Consider the following 16859-nt stretch of genomic DNA (forward strand, 5'->3'; position numbering starts at 1 on the left):
GCAACTTTCTATTTCTAGAAATCTTTTTGCTCTCAGTGGAAGGGTTGGAAAAAAATAGTCTTCTTATGGATATCACCCCTTTCAGTGACTCTGAATACAAGCTTCATATGGCTTTTCTATCTCCTGCCCCAATTTGCTTGCATGACACACTTGGAACTAGTATTTTATTGGCATAAAACCCTGAAACTCAATTTTAGGTAAAGCAGATATTCAGTCATATATGAGAGTATTCACATGTGTGTGTCTAAGACGAAGAGGAGAAATACAGTAGCTTCACTGAAATAAAAAGGCCATTCATTCATTCAGTGTTCATTTCCTTGATCATCCACCAGACTTCAGGCGCTATATTATGTGCTGATGATTCAAATATAAATACTGATTCTTGCCTTCAAGGAGCTCTGAGTCATGGGAAGGGAGATGAATATATAATGAGATCATCATTATAGAGTGTAATTCACACAATTCCCTTGGCAAGCACAGGGTAATGTGGAGCACAGAGAATTTTCTTTGAGAGCAGATGGACTATTTTTAAGCAAAGAAAAAAGTTTGCAGCACAGTGGTCATACTCATATCAATAAAATACATATTATTTTGTAGTTATTAACAGCATCACCATCCTTTTCCAACCACTCACCTTGGGCCAGGTGTCAGCATCCATGGCGGGTGCTGAGGCATGATTCAAACAAGCAACCGCCCTGGGTTAACCAAGACCCACACTTAAGTCCTTACTCCTTAGATCTTGTAGGAACGAATCATCGAAGGAGATGGCGGCAAAGGGGTAGTGACCTTATGATTCATAGGGCTGAACTTCATGCCAACGATATTCTGGAGCAGACATTTTTGCAGGCTACTCTGTCTATGGCTCCAACATTTTTAAAGGAGTGTAGATAACTCATTGGGATAGCTTATCCAAGTCTATGACCTTGGAGGTGTGTGTGTGTGTCGGGGGGTGTTGGGGGAGCAGTTATGAGGAAAGGCAAGAAAGAAATCCTAAGTTTTAAATGGCCAGTCTACAGCTGGTCTACAGCTGCAAATACTGAGTATTTTGTACAGACCACTTTAAATTTTCTTTTTCTTCACATTTAGGGACACTTTTCTATTCACTAGCAACTCACTGAGAAGGAGGAGTAGGATGACATGAGTCAGAAGTAGAAATAAGAGAGGAAATTAACATCTATTTCAAATTACCTCTTATCAGTGGCTCAGTGAAAGTCTCAAAGAGAGGGGAGGTTGGAGATGTTGGTTAAGATGAGCCTGTAATATTGCTCTGGATTCTTATGACTACAATTGAAAGAGGTCTATGGCTTGGAGTAATGATGACTTTGGTGATGGTGATCATAATCCATTCAAAAAATATGTATTAAGTACCTGCCACATGCTACCTCTGACCGAGGCACATAAGATTTAAATAGACAAAAAAAAAAAAAAAAAAAAAAAAAAAAAAAAAAATCCCATCCTTTGGAGCTTAAATTCTAGAAGAAACCGGCAAAAATGTGTTAGCATCCCTCTCCCTGTTAGAAATATTTTCTTCTCATGAGTTCCTAGTCATGAGGGACTTAGTCCTCATCAACTTCCAGCATCAGTGCAAGAGTCACAAAAATGTATCTCTTTCAAAGCTCGCAGACTGATATCTGCTTAAACTGTTTCTGTGAGCAGGGAAACAGACTCTGGTTGAGACGTAGACGTCTCTGTGTATGTGCGTTGAGGGGGCCCGTGCAAGTGTACAGAGGGAAGAAATTCTACAGCGGTCCCGTCCACACGGAGACTCTCCAGCGGGGGGAAATGCACGAGTTCGTACACGAACGCTCCTCTCTACCCCGCTTGCCTTTCTCGCTCTTTCACCACTTTGCTCCCTCCTCCCTTCCTTCCTAAATCCCTCCTTCTCCTTCCTTCCCTCTCGCTTGATCCCTCCCCATCTCCTTGCCTCGAACAGTTTTTCCCTCCTCCTCTATAGCCCTCTCCCTCTCGCCTCTTTCCCTCAATCCCTCCCCGGCGTCTGCGTCAGGCCCCCACTTGCGTGACGCTCAGGGTCTGGGTGGGAGCTGTCCACTCGCCCGGGGTGCTGAATGCACGGCGGCGGCTGCGGCGGCGGAGGTAGCTGAGAGCCTTCTCTGCTCCAGGAACCCTGTTTCCAGACCTCGGACGGTCAGCCCACCGCCTGCCACCTCCCTTCCAGCACCACCCCTTTGGGAACTGAGCCGGGGTGTGTGTAGGGGGGCAGCAGTCGCGGCGGGCGGGTGCTGAGCAACGGCGGAAGACAACACCTGGCAGCAGCCTGGAATCTGATTTGCTTCCTCTCGCCTTTTATAAGAGATATATTTATATATGGTTTTGGGGGGTCGCGAGGACCAAGCCGGAGCCAAGTGCTGGCTGCCTCCCGCCTCGGCCACGCCGCTTCGGTTCCCCCTCCCCACCCTCAGCCGGCACCGCAAACAAGCCTCACCTCGCTGCTTCTAGGAAGAGAGGTAGCAACAGCGAGCCCAGCCAGCCAGAGGCGACGGAGAGGAGGGCGGGGCGGGGGGGAGAGAGCCGACCGAGGCCGCCCTGGGTAGGGGCCGCGGAGGCAGAGCTGCCCTGAAGACCCGACAGCCGCCCTCCTCCGCCCCCGCCCACCCAGCAGCACTCTGCTCTGATTATTTGAGAAGCGAATTATGCTTATTCCACTAGTGTGATTTCGTCTTCTCTTTCCCCTACTGCTGACTCCTGAGCCGCCCCCGCCCCTACGCCTGCCTCGCCTCCGGCTGCATGGCAGCGCTGCCCGGGCGCGGGGGCGCAGGGCCGGCCCCCCGGGAAGGGGGAGGAGGGGGAGGAGGATCATGAGGCCGGGAGTCTTGGCCGCGTCGGACGGCGAGCGGCAGCCAGAGGACGAGCCCGAGCAGCCCCCGCCCCGGAGACACCCGCACGCCGACAAGCGGTCGCCGCCGCAGCAGCATCGGCGGCCTCGGGCGGACCCGGAGCCAGAGAAGCAGGGCGACAGCGGCCCCGAGGAGGCCCCCGAGGAGAAGGCGAGGCCACCCACCCGCCTGGACCTGCCCTTATCCCGGCCCTCGCCCCTCGCCCAGAGGGACATTTGCTGGCGCCACGGGAAGGGGGCCGAGGATTTACAGACTGCCGCAGGGGCGGGCGGGGGGCTGAGACCATGTAATTACTCCTTCCTCTAGTCCCCTCCCACAAGCCCCTATTCTCTACCCCGTATCTCTACTCCGCTCTCTGCCTCCCACCCCCCAAGCACACACCCTTCTTCTAGCCAGGATCTTAAAGCTCAGGAAGGAGGTAGCTCTGCAAGGGTTAAACGGTCTTTTCGGTTTTTCCCTTTCTTCCCCCCCCCGCCCCCCGCCCTCCAGTCCCTGATTTTCCCACCTCTGTTCTCCTAATTGGCTTTCCCCTCTTCTGTGCAGCCCTTTGGCTGCAGAGGCAAAGCACAAGCCCCTTGCCCAGTTGCACCTGAATCCCTTCCCTACCCCCACCGCTGCTCTCTTAAAAGTAACTCTGGTGCTTCTGGGGGTTAATTGCCCCAGTTTTCTGCCCAGGAGAATTAAAAGTTCTCCCAACCTCCTCTCTTCCCCACCTTACCTCCCTCAGCCCCTCACCACCAACCTCCCGTTACACCTGAGGAAAACTACCTTTTCTCTCTAGCACATGCAGTCTTCAATTCTTCACTGAGCTAGCTTGCCCTAAGCCCAGCTTAGTCCACTCCAAATTTTATTGATAACCTTCCCCACCCTTTTATGTGAAAGAAAAGATTTCCCACTGCCTAGGCATTTGAGAAAAACCCAATAAGCCTCTCCTGGGGAACTTTCTAACAATTAGACCTTGATCTCAAGGCCCTGACAACCCACCCTTAACATTTTTTTTTCTACCCCCCCTGCCCCTACCAGTGCCACCAGGTCAAAAGCAAAAAGGAGACACTCTGAGCAAAGCTTAAGGTTGGGGTAGAGGTGGAGGGGCAAGAAAACTTTTGCTGTTGTTGGGCTTTCCAGGTAGAGTTCTGAGGCAGTGGCTCGCAGTCGTCAGTCCTGGGGGCAATTTATTTGCTACGTGGAAGGGAGGTAACAGGAGCCAGTGCGAACGAAGCCTCCCCCCATCACACAGACACACCGTGGACCCCCTCAAACGATCCCATCCTCTGCAAAGACTCCGCCTGCCCCTACCGGTCTCTCTGCTTCCACCGGGCACATGCTGATGCCCCAGAGCGGGCTGCCCTGGTGGTGGTGGTGGTACTGCTGTGCCTGGTACCGCTGTGGACTGTGCCTCCCAGCCCCCCAGATGCTGCGCCACCAGGGTCTCCTCAAGTGCCGCTGCCGCATGCTCTTCAATGACCTGAAGGTTCTCCTCCTGCGGCGCCCCCCTCCAGCGCCCCTGCCCATGCACGGCGAACCCCAGCCCCCCGGCGTGGCAGCCAACAACACCCTTCCGGCTCTGGGTGCCGGGGGGCGGGCAGGCTGGAGGGGGCCTCGAGAAGGCGTGGGCAGGGAGACCCCTCCCCTGCCACCTTCAGCGGAAGATGACTGGGGTGGCCCAGCTGCAGAGCCACCTGCCTTGCTGCTCAGCAGTGCCTCTTCAGATGACTTCTGTAAGGGGAAGGCTGAGGATCGCTACTCACTGGGCAGCAGCCTGGACAGTGGCATGAGAACCCCGCTCTGCCGCATCTGCTTCCAGGGGCCGGAACAGGTGAGACCCTTTTTCCCTTTCCCTGCTTCCTTCTGGGATCTCCAGGTCTGGCAGGTTGCTACTCGCCTACTTGCCCTGGGGAACCACTGTGCTGTTTCTAGTGTGAGGACTGTAAGTTTTAAGGGCTCCTCAATGATGTCTCATGTGGTTAAGTTTGCCCAAGAGGTGTCTGGTGCCTGGCGGAGCCTGTTTGGTGGCTCAGTTGTCCCCCATGTTTGCATTTTCCTTCCAGTGCTCAATTGAAATATGTTCAATTCCATCCAAAAATTCCATAAGCATCCTCAGAGTAGAAGATTCAGAAGTTGGAAGGGGTGAAGTGAAGAAACTTGGTGGTACATTCATGCTCGTTGCCGAGGTATCCTTGTATCTGATTTGTGGTTAGTGACATTTGCCCAGCCCATCTTCAGTTCCTGATTCAGACTTCTTCCCTCTCTGATGGTGTGTGGAGACCTTGTCCTCGGCAAGCCTATGCCTGTTCCTTCACTTTGATACTAACCCCTCCCATATTATACTGACATCCACAATCACTGAGGAGGAAATGGAGGGGATTGTAAGTTCATGAAGACTATACAGTTTGTTATAACACTTCTTGGCAGACTCAAGTTTTCCTAGGTTGAAAGCAGGTAGGTAAGTAGGGTGAGAGTGAGTGTAAGGAATATGGAGAAGGAAGTAGGGAGTCTTGTCATAACTATTTCCCTTCTCAACCCTGAAGCACACAAACTTAGAAAGTCCCTTAAACTCTCCCCATCCAGGATAGGAGATGCTTAGCACCTTATGGACCAGAGTCTTCCCAAGGCCGAGGGTTCTCCCTACCACATGCATTCAGATTTTCACAGACATACTCACCCCACCCCCTCTAGCTCCACTTTCAGTCTAGTTTCTGCAGTGCTGGAGAGTATGTGCACATTCTTCTAGAATCATGAATTGTGGCAACACTTTCCACAGAATCCCAGATCAGAAAGGTTCACCTGATCTAGTTAGTGATGCTGGTGAAAGAACATGCAGTCGCACCCCGGGCAGGGTTATGTGGTCACATCAGCCACTTCTTCACTAGTTTCCCGGAAGTGGGGTAAGACTGCTCGGTGCTCCTTGGACAAGTGATGGTGTAGCAGGATGCCATGCTGGTGCTCCTGAGTGGCTCTGGTTCTTGTTGAAGGCTTTCTCTGTGAGAGTCAGGCTTCACTGACATTTTCATTCGTTTTGTCTTTGCCCGGAATGGGCAGGGCACTTCAGGGACAGATGATGACTGGGGCCGTGGCCTGGGCATTATGAGAGGAGGTGATGTTGATCTCAGTGTGAGTAAATGTCTCTGAGAGGCTGAGGGCTGGGTTCCTCCTTCCTGTGACTAGGATTGCCTGAAGTCCCAATTGGACTGCAGCCCAGAGCCAAGGACTCTTGTTAGGCAAGAAGGCCCAGGGTGCCTGCCCTGTGCCCCTCTCCCAGTGCTGGCTATCCAGCACAGACACAAGGAGGAGTGGCGGGGCTGAGAACAAGAATTGTGCTTCACCTTAGGACGCTCCTGGTCAGCATCTGCCCCAATCAGAAGCCCCATCTTCTCAAAAAAAAAAAAAAAAAGGATTTGTTTAGCTTCCTAACTTCTTAAGCTATTTCTTTCTTCTTCCATGTGCCCTGGTTCAGGTCTGCATGTCACAGGGGCCACTGGGAGTGTGGCTTCTGGCAAGAACACCCTTGTCTCTAGAATACAGCAGGACTTGGAGCCTGTTCTGGAGGATATTTACCTGTTGTGTGAACTTCTTCAGATTTCTTTATACCCTTGAGCCCCTTTTCCAACTTCTGTGATTTAGAGGAACCATTTTCTGTTCCCCTCATTTGCTTATAAATGTGTTGAGAGGATCCGGAAGATAATGAGCCTGAAAATGACTTGAAAGTGATTAATATATAATGGCATGCATTTTGCTCATGGAAAAGCAGTATTTTGCTAAATAAAAAGGATTATTAGGAATATTGTGAAATACCCTCACGTGATACAGGGTCTGGTTGGAGGTTAGGAGCTTTCTTTTCTTGTTAGTTATTTTTACAATGTGTCATAAATAAAGCATGGAATAAAGAAAAAAGCTAACACCAATAAAGGAATGGGCTCTGTTATTACGTGGGAGGGATAGGGGGCCACGTTGATACTCAGACTGGATCAAATCAAGCACTCCCCGCATATTATTATACTTTGGGGGTTTGCTTTATTTGCACAGCAGCCAGGAGATTTTAATGGGATTGTGTTATTAGTAATAAGAGTAAAATGTGTTAGATGTGAACACATTTTCCCACTTTTTGCTTGTGTTTCTTCACAGGATTTCCATGAGGAAGGGAGACAAAGAGGAGGAGGTGGGGAAAACTCTCTAGAGAAGGAAGAGAGGGAGAGAGACAGTCAGACACAGAAAGTGAAAAGCTGAGATTTCAGTATTTTGTTTTCTGTTCAAGGAGGGAGTGTCCAGCAATTGTCCACACGTGGCCCTGAATGGAGTGTAGACAGTCTGCAGTCCCAGTAGCTGAATGTCTTGGTCTTTTCTCTGCCCAGACAAAGGAATTGAACAGCTCCCCAGTCTTTTGCCACTGCTCCAGGGGCTAAAAGGCTGCCCAAACCGAAAATTTGGTGTCTTCCTGCCAATAACTTGAAATGTATGTGGTGAGGGGCAGGAAACTGAAGGATCCAGCTAGTTCCATATTTGTACATATCTATAAAGGACTTACTACTTATTCATTCACACATGCATTTATTTAGCAAATGTTTGTTGTGTACCTACAGCATGCCAGATGTTGTTTCAGACCCTGAGTATCCAGGAGTGAACAAAACAGATGAGGTCTCTGCTCTCCTGAACCTAAAGTTCTAGTGAAGATGCAGAAATAAACAAGTAAACTAGTAGACAAATAAAGTGATTTCAGATGGCGTTGAGTGCTGTGATGAAGGCAAAAGGAGTTAGACAAGAATGAAAGGGAGGGCTTGGGAGCTACATTACACAGAGTGACCAGGAAGAGCCTCCCTAAGGATGTACCATTTGAGCTGATACCTAAGTGATGAGAATGACCCAATGATGCATACATAGGTCTAGAGGAAGAGTTTTCCAGGTGGAGGAGACCCAAGTGTGAACAAGCTTAGCATGTTTGAGAAATAGAAAAGATAGGAGGAGGGAGAGGGATGGGGTGTGAACAAATGCCTTGAGGGCCAACTTGGCTCCAGGCTGGACAGCTGACTGACACTCTCCTTCCTTCAGCCAGTCACTCAGGTGGGACAGGGGTCAGTCGATCAAGGATCTGCGAGAGTGTGGGATAAGAGCCTGGTCGGCAACACTTCACTCTCCATTTCTGCTTGAAGCTCCACTAGTTCACGTCAAGGGACCATGTGCCGTGGTGGGCAAGCTGAGGTCTCCGAAGCCAGATGGCCCCAGTCTGAGGCCTGAACGATTTACACAACTTCTCTGTGACTCAGGTTTCTCATTTGAAAACTGGGATAATAATGATAGTCCCCAAATTCATAAGGTTATTCTGAGCATCAGATCAGTCCACACAATTAGAGCCATGCTGTCACAGTGTTTGTTGTTGCTGTTATCTCAGAGGCAAGAGACAGTGCCCCTCCCACACACCTTGTTTAAAAGGAAAAAGTGTGCCCCAGCTCCCAGTCTGGCAGGAGGGCTGCTGTGACGTGGTCTGTCTGTGGTAGTAGATTGCTTCTTGCCCCCTCACAATGCTCTAGACAGAATGCTGTTCTTCTGTTTCCATCATCAAAAGTCTATATTAAGTGCCTACCTATGTGGGCTGCTCCGCTGAGCAGGGTCTGGAGACACAGGGCAGATGTGGCCCTGCCCCCTCAGGGAGTTTCACAATCTAACCCAGACATCACAGAGGCTTGGAGAGATCAAGGGCACACAGACAGTGAGTCGCAGGTGAATTACAGTAATATCGGGGACGAGAAAGAGATGCATGCTTAAAAGCGGCTAGTGTGTGGGGTGCCTATTCAGAGAGACAAGTGGATGAATTTGCTACCTTTTCCCCAATTAGTCAGAGAAGGTTTCTCTCCTGCTGCTGCAGACCAAGTGAGAAGAAATAGATTTAGGCTGAGTTTAGACAGCTGGAAGCGGAAGAGATGTGAGACACACGGATACCTTAACAAAGAGGTGAAACCACCTCCCAGGCTGGGTCAGCTGTGGAGCCCCTGGAGTGGGTACAGAGATGGAATCTACCATGGCAGTGTGGTGATGGGCCATCTGTTTTGGACCTAACGAAAAGCAGGAAATGAGTCTGTAAGAGATTAACAATCTTGGTCTGCCTCCCTTATTCTTCCTAGGGTTCATTTCCCTGAAGCTCTGAGTTCAGAAGGGGCAAGAGCATGTGGAATATTTTAGTCAGTGTTTTGGGATCTCAGAAAATAAGAGAAGGGCTTTGCAGGGCTGAAGGGAACCTGGAGACCCCAAGATGCAAGGAGAACCCTGGGAATGGAGATCAAGCAGAACATTTTAGGAGAGACCCAAATGGTATATTATTTTTCTTAGAAATATGGTTCAATTTTACATTTCTTTCTGTGATTAATTAACTAATATCTGTATCCACAAAGAATAGACCCATCCTTAACATTTATGGACCCCAGGGTAAGAGTATGGATGGAGGCCCACATATCATAGACCAAAATATTTAAAAGTAATAAATCCAGCTAACAAACTGTTAAACAAAGTACATTTTAACCTTCTATCTTGACAAATATACCTTCAAAACAACCTGGAAGACAGATTTGAATTTAAAACTCTTCGAGTCCTCTGAATTCTGTACTAGCCAAATGAGGATATCTGGCCCTTGGTCAACAGGCCACTCTGATCTGATTCTCTTTCCACTGCTGGCTCCATCCTGCACCATAATAAGCCTTGGACATACATGTGTGGGCACACCCACTGGCTTGTCCAGGCTCTATCTATACCACCTCCAAAGAGCTTCCTCTTGCCCCTCTCCCTTTGATTCTGAAGAAAGAGAACCATGAAGGTTTGGGGAGCAGGCTCATGGCTGAATAGGCAGGCATTCCAGGGTTCCAGGTAACTGAAGCATGTTCTAGAAGGAGGATGTGGGTCCTTGACCCTGTAGGCGCCTCACCCTATGGGAAGCATGCAGCTGAAGAAGGGTCAGAGTGGAGCCTTCTATAGCAAGGGGCCCTCTTGCCTGGGTCTAAGGGAGGTACTGCGAAGGGACTGTAAGATCCCTGGAAGCAATGACTTGGTTGTGTTTGCTCATCAATCCAGTTCCTGGCACTTGCTTCACGTTCTATAATTATTTGTTGAATGAATGAGCCTTTAGAGTTCATCCAGTGGGCAGCCCCGCAGGTAGGGGAACTGGGGAGAAGAGACTGCAAGGGAGAAGCATATTCACTGGCATCAAATGCTGACCGTGTGTTGTGCGCAAGGAGGGGCAGACCTGTTCTGTGGAATCACAAAGGGCAGTGCCTTGGCCAGTGACGGAATCTCCAGGGAAGCCAACTTGGGTTTTGACATCAGAAAGAACCTTCTATCAAAGCTGTCCCAAGATAGTATAGGCTGCCTTAGAAAGAGGGCTCAAGTGGGCAACTGGAACTAGTGACCCTCAAGATCCCTTTTGAGCTTGAGACTTGGGGTTCGTTATGAGATTTCTTGGGGTCCAGAGAGATTTTTAATCTAAGCACAAAGAGATGGGTCTGCATCCCTTCCAATTCAAGGGGTCATCTAGTCCCAGAATATCTATTTCCCGTGTATATAATACATGGCATGTATTATGCCATGGCATCTTCTGCAAAGATCACAAAGAATATTCTCTGTCCTGTGTCCATAGAAATCCTAAGTTGTTGGCAAGCATGTGATTGCTGCAATCCTGAATTTACACCATGCACATACAATAGGAGAGCAAGCATTTCATGAATGGCAGGGAACAGATACCATCATGGACCTAGAATGCAAAACCATCCCAGAAAAGGGGAAGCACACTTGCCACACCTTCCCCAAAGTCATGAGTGAGCTGTTTTCATTTTCCCATCTGAGATTTTTTTTCCCACTGTAGTTTTTCAGTTGCTACATCTGCCAGTCCTGGTCCTATTTAAACCGGAAGGTCCAAGGACCACTTCCTTAGGGTTCTCACCAGTGCTCTAATACTTATTGGGAGATGATGTAAGGATGTTCAAACCTCACCATTGGGTCCCTGGCTATTTTCCATATTTAGCTATCTATTCTTTACCTGCACACACATGCACATGCATACATGTGAGTAAAGTGTTGAGTGAAGCTGCCTGTCATTCACAGACAGAATTAGGGACTGGAGGAGGGGAGACACCTGGTGTCTTGACAGTGGTGGAGTGATTCTCACCTCAACTGTCTGTAGATCCTCTGCACGGTGTTCACTTTGGAGTAATCCTTCTTCACTTGCCAGACTGCATCTGTTTGTGGTGGTTGGCTAATTTATTGGGTGTGGCTTCTAGCTGAGGCCCCCATACAGAGAATTACTTAATAAAGCCAGTAGAGCAGGAGTGAAATATGCATTTCAAAAGAGCCTGGAAGAAGGAGAGATACTGGGAATCAATCTCTCTCTCTCTCTCTCTCTGCTCTTTTTTCCAGCTGGTACGTTGGAGAAGCCCAGTTGTGGCTTGTGAGTTGGGAGAGGCGGGTAGGTTTGACGGGGAGGGGATACTCAAAGGAGTGTGGGAATGAGCTAGCTGCTTCTTGTTTGATGAGAAGGAAGCCAAGTTGGAAGTGAGCCCGGATGTGAAGGAGCTGGCAAGAGAATACTGTGCGGGCTGAACTGTATACCATCCCCCTCTCAAGAAGTATCGTATGTAAGATAGAGTCACTTAGACTCTGTGAGTATTACATATAGTACACATTTGATACCTCCCTCTGTGTATGTTAAAAGTAAAAATGGGACGCACATGGGAATGACCGACGCATGACAAAATAGGTGAAATTGAATAAGTTATAATTTGAGTTCTAGGTAGATGCAAACTGTCCGCAAAGAAGGGGATCTGTGAATAGAAGCTCTGTCCAACTCTGTGATCCAAGCCCACAAAGGGGACACACAAGCCCCAGTCTGGCACCCAGAGCAATTCTCATTGCTCTGATGAGAATATCTCCAGGGCCTGTGCTCAGAGGTGTTGAGGAAAACAGATCAAATTAGTTTCCTTCTTCATTGAAAGGTTACTCTGGATGTGGTTGAAGAGAATCAACATCAATTTCTCCAGAAGAAGCCTCTTGAAACCACCCTGGTGGCTAGCATAGGGCTCTGCATACAGTAGGAATTCAGTATTTGTTGATCCTTTCCCCTCCATCCTGGTACATGTTCATTCCAGACTGATAGACTTATCTCTGGTTCCTAGTGTACACGTAGTAGAAGGCATATTTGCTTGTGTGTACATGGGCACATATGTGTATGTATGTGTCTATATAAATTAAAATGCCAAGCAAGGGGGATATGGACAATCCCTTGAGATACTTTTCACCCCATCCAACCTCCTTTTCTGATTCTATAACGACAGATAGCAATGATTCTTGTTCTAGTAATCGCAGTGATCATCATCCTGGCTTGCGACCACTTGACCAGGAGCAGATCTTTTCTCGTACAATTTCAGAAGGATGGGAAGAACATGGGATTTCAAGTCAGAAAGACATGGATTTAAGTCACAGTTTGGGCCCTTCCCAGCTGGGTGATCCTGTGTGACTTATTTAACCTCCCTGCACCTAGATTTCATTGTTTATAAAACAGGAATAAAATACTGAGCTTGAACACTTGTCATAAGGAGTGGGCAGGATTAAAGTTCTAGGCACACAACAGCTGTTCATTAAATGGGAACAATATTTGTCCCATTCTGTTCGTGTAACTCAGAGACCTGGAGTGGGGCCCCCAGATTACACTGCTGCCTTTTCTACCACACTGTCTCACGACAACCTTAAAAAATCAGATACTCTGATTAAGGCTGTGCTTTGACCACAGTAGACGCCAGCTGTTTTGTGCCTGACCCTCAGGAATTTAGATCCAGTGTCTCTGTTTGGCTGACTTTCTGTCTTCCATTGCCTGACTCTGCTGGACCTCTGTCCTCTCCTGCCTGTGTCCCTCACTCCTAACATATTTGTCTTTACCATCTCCATCACCACCATGTCCCTGACAGATCTTTGTTAAGCAACACTGTCTGCTTGGCAGGAACTGTGCAGAAAGACACTTTTCTGGACTCTGAGTCCCTAGAGGCCAGGAGCAGACCATGCACACGGAGGAGCATGTTGAGGAAGTGGCAGCGGGAAAACCTGCTCAATATGTGACGGTGAGGTGTTTGCATTCAGGGTCATGCCTAGACTAGTGTTTCTGGAAGCTGGCATAGGATGGATACCCCAGACAGACACGACGTTAAATAACATAGATCCTCAAGTGAGAATGTTGTTCTCTTCTCATTTTGCTCTCATGCCTTATGATTATGTCCATGAGAAAATCTCATTGAAGAGATGAGACGTCTTTAACACCCTTCTAACACTTGTCATTCTCCTCTGCAAGCAAAGAGAGAAGGCACCAGGCTCAGAGCCTTTGGACATACAGCAATATCTAGCTAGAATCTGTTAATCTTGTTTTGCTTGCATTTGTTTGTGTCTATTCTTTTTTATTAACAGACTTTATTTTTTAAAGCGATTTAATGTTCAAAGAAACACTGAGTGAGTTCCCATATACTCACCCTCACCCCTCCTCCCTACTTCCCCCACCATCAACATCCTGCATCAGAGTGGTGCTTTTTTTCCAATTGATGAACCAACGCTGACACATTGTTATCACCTAAAGTCCATAATTTGCACTGCAGTTCACTCATGGTGTTGTACATTCTGAGGACTTTGACAAAAGCATGATGACATGTATCTACCATTATAGGATCACACAGAATAGTTTCACTGCCTGAAAAATCCCCTGTGCTCCACCCATTCATCCCTCTGCCCCCACCCCTGAACGCCTGCAATATAGTCTGGCCTTTTCCAGAATGTCATGTCGTTGAAATCATGCAGTATGTAGCCTTCCTAGATTGGCTTCTTTCATTTATTGCTGTGCATTTACGGTTACGTCTTTTCATGGCTTGATAGCACATTCCTTTTTAGTGCTGAATAATATTATTAGCACAACTTGTCTCTTCTTTTTATGGTTAATGATACTGGTTTTTCACTTATGGTAGTGGCAAAAAGTCTCCTTTAGAAATAAATTTACTGAAGTAAAAATATGAGACATTTACAGAAAAATGTGACGTACGAAGAAAACAATAGTATGAATATGTCGAACAGTGTAAGCGACTGAAGTTTGGATAACACTGACCTGGGCTGCACACATTACAATAGTTCTGAGACATCTGTGGGCACCAAGAAGTGCGTCAGGAAGGGGAAAATGCAGAGGTGGTGCCCTGGAATCTGCATTTCTAACCATTAGCTTTGACAATTCCGAAGTAGGTGACTACTTCACAGTAATATTGTTTATTAGGGAGCAGTTTGAGGAGGAAGCCAAATAGGAAGGAGAAATGCTTCCACCAGACCTGAGGTTCCCACACATATAAGAAACAGAGGTGTGGGCACTGGTAGAGGAGAGGGCGGTAGTTGGGTGGGCACAGGACCATGTGACTAAGAAGGAAGGGACATGTGTCACTCAGGGCAGAGGCAGGAAGGGATGCCTCTTGCATCCCCCTCCACCCCTGCCTCCGTGATCTGAGAGCTACAAGTTTCACATGGGGCAGCCACAAGATGGAAAAGTCTAACCACTGTGGGAGCGTGACATGACGGTGAGATGCAGACTTTGACTGTGTTAAGACATTGCCCAGCTAATGTTAATTTCCCTGATGAATACAACCATCAATTCCCTCTCCTGAATTATGTTCAGAGGGCGATCTTGAGCAAAGTCCAAGCAGGGGCCTCTCTGGGGAAGCCCCAGAGTCCCAGAGTAAGGCAACAGATGGTGCACAGCCCGCTTCCTCACAGCTCACTGAATACCAACAATGAAGTGCTTCAGCTCTGGAATGGCGCATCACACTCGCCTACAACTTGGCTGGATCTAGAAACATGGCTCTGCCTAACGGCAGCAGGGGTGGAGAGTGTCATCCTCCTAGGTACCTGGAAAGAGAGGAAATCCAGATGTGGGTGAGCTCTAGAAGTCTCCCCCTCCACAGTATTAGTACCTCCCTCTTAGGGTTGCTGTGGGATTTCAATGAGATGACACATGCCAAACATTTAGAACACTGCTGACCCACAGAAAGCATGCAATAAACAGTAGTAGTTATTGTTATTATATAAGGAAGAGGTTGTACTCAGGAATATCCAAGCCCCTTCTAATTCTGTTGTCCTCTTTTATGCCGTATCAGGTGGAGGTGCTGTACCTGGGGTTTGTATAAATCCAGTTTCTCTTTCCACCAGAAGAAATCTCCCTAGAAGAACGCCCTTAGCACTAGGCCTTAAAGACTGAACCAGGGAAAGAATTTGGAAAATAGGACATGAAGGCTTTTCCAGACATAGGAACAATGGAAGCAAAAAATCAGAGATGTTTTTGGAGAAAATTAGCATGGTGGATAAGAATATGGGGCTTTCAGAGCCAAGCAGAACTGTGTTCAAATCCCAGTGTTGCTGTGCAGTAGATGTGTGACCTTGGGCAAGTCACTTACAGACTCGAAATCTTAATTTCTTCCACTGTAGAATGGGAATGCTAATAATAGTACTTGTCTTAGAGGTACTATTGTGAGGCTCAAATGATATAATGCATGCAAAACTCTTGGCAAAGAATAGAGTACAAACACACAATAAATTCTCAAAGATGCAGTGAACATTAGCTCTTGATGTTATCTGATCTACCAACTCTCAGTGGTCTTCTCCAAACTTTCTTTGAGAACCTCTGCCTTGATGTGTGTATGATTGTGGGCTGCTGACCTCAGGAGGAGCTTCCAAAATATCACAGGGGTAGATGAAACTAAATATACCTAAGCATTGCCAGTAGAGTAAATAAAAATTATCTCACAGATACACATACAATTTTTCAGATGTATGTGGAAGGCATCGTGATGAGCAAAATCAAAAGCATCCTTCACTTTAGTGCAGCTTCTTGTCAATAAATATATTCTCAATGAGCAGATACTCAAAGTACAACTACAGTCATTTGCGAGTTTGTGAAACTCTTTTAGCATTAAAAGGGATCCAAATTAAGGGACATTCTACAAAACAACCAGCCAAAATGTCAAGGTCGTGAAAGATGAAGAATGAAGGGGGAACTTTCCTAGATTGGAGGGGTCCAAAGAGATATGATAACTAAATACAATGCGTGATTTAGATTGGCTTCTGGACCAGAGAAAGGGCATTAGTGAGACAGTTGGTGACGTTCGAATAAGGTGCATAGATTACTTAATAGTATTGTATCAATGCTAAGTTCCTGGTTTTGGTCATTGTATTGTGGTTCTATAAGATGTTAACCTTTGGAAAAGAAAGGTGAAGCGTTTATGGGAAGCTATGTTTATAAGTTTTTTTAATGAATCTTAAATTATTTCAAAATGAAAAGTTAAAAACTAAAAATAATTTAAATGGGGGGTAGTTTCTCATACTTGGAAAAAAAAGAGTACAGAAAAAAGAAAAAAAGTATAGAAAAAAGAGCATGGGTTTGGTGGTTAGAAAAATTGGGTTAGAATCCAGGCTGTAGCACTTAGCAGCTAAAAGCAACTTTGGGCAAATCAATTCAATCCCCTGAGATGCAAGGTTTTCTTTCTGCAACATGGAGCCAATAAAAGAAATGCATCATAGAATTATTGTGAGAATTTGAGGAGACAACACCTGCCATAGTACATGAAGGGGACTCCAGAAAAACATTCATTCTCTTTCTGGTCTCTCTTTACCCCTCTGTCTGAAGAGGATGATAAATATTCCTCACACATTGCCCCGGGTATAAGTACCGTGTGCTAAGTGCTCTGAGATTGACAGGGTGACACCTGAGCAGTGAAAAGTATTGAGTGGGCAGGAATGTTTTCCCAGTACGGGATCTTAAGCATATAAACAGAGTTCATAATCATCAGCATAAATAGCATTGACCATTATGCAGAGTTCTTTAACACTGCTTAACCTGACATCCCGAAAGGAGCATTTTGGCATACTGAGTGAGTGTGGGCTGTATATTTGATTCCTCCTGTGGCGGTGCCTCGAGGAGCCACAGACTTAAGGCTTCGTGAAGCAGTGTGCTACGTTAGA

The 16859-nt window shown here is 47.1% G+C and overlaps 1 protein-coding gene across 1 annotated transcript in view; it reads left to right on the forward strand.

Moving 5' to 3' along the window:
- The first annotated feature begins 4176 nt into the window (after nucleotides 1-4176).
- The window catches only part of MARCHF4 (membrane associated ring-CH-type finger 4), a 101258-nt gene continuing 88575 nt past the window's right edge, over nucleotides 4177-16859 (forward strand). The window contains exon 1 of the mRNA XM_019938881.2: nucleotides 4177-4671. Coding sequence (XP_019794440.1) covers nucleotides 4177-4671 — 495 coding nt within the window. The remainder of the gene's footprint in view (nucleotides 4672-16859) is intronic.

This window comes from Tursiops truncatus, chromosome 7, assembly GCF_011762595.2.
Source record: "Tursiops truncatus isolate mTurTru1 chromosome 7, mTurTru1.mat.Y, whole genome shotgun sequence".
Taxonomy (NCBI): domain Eukaryota; kingdom Metazoa; phylum Chordata; class Mammalia; order Artiodactyla; family Delphinidae; genus Tursiops; species Tursiops truncatus.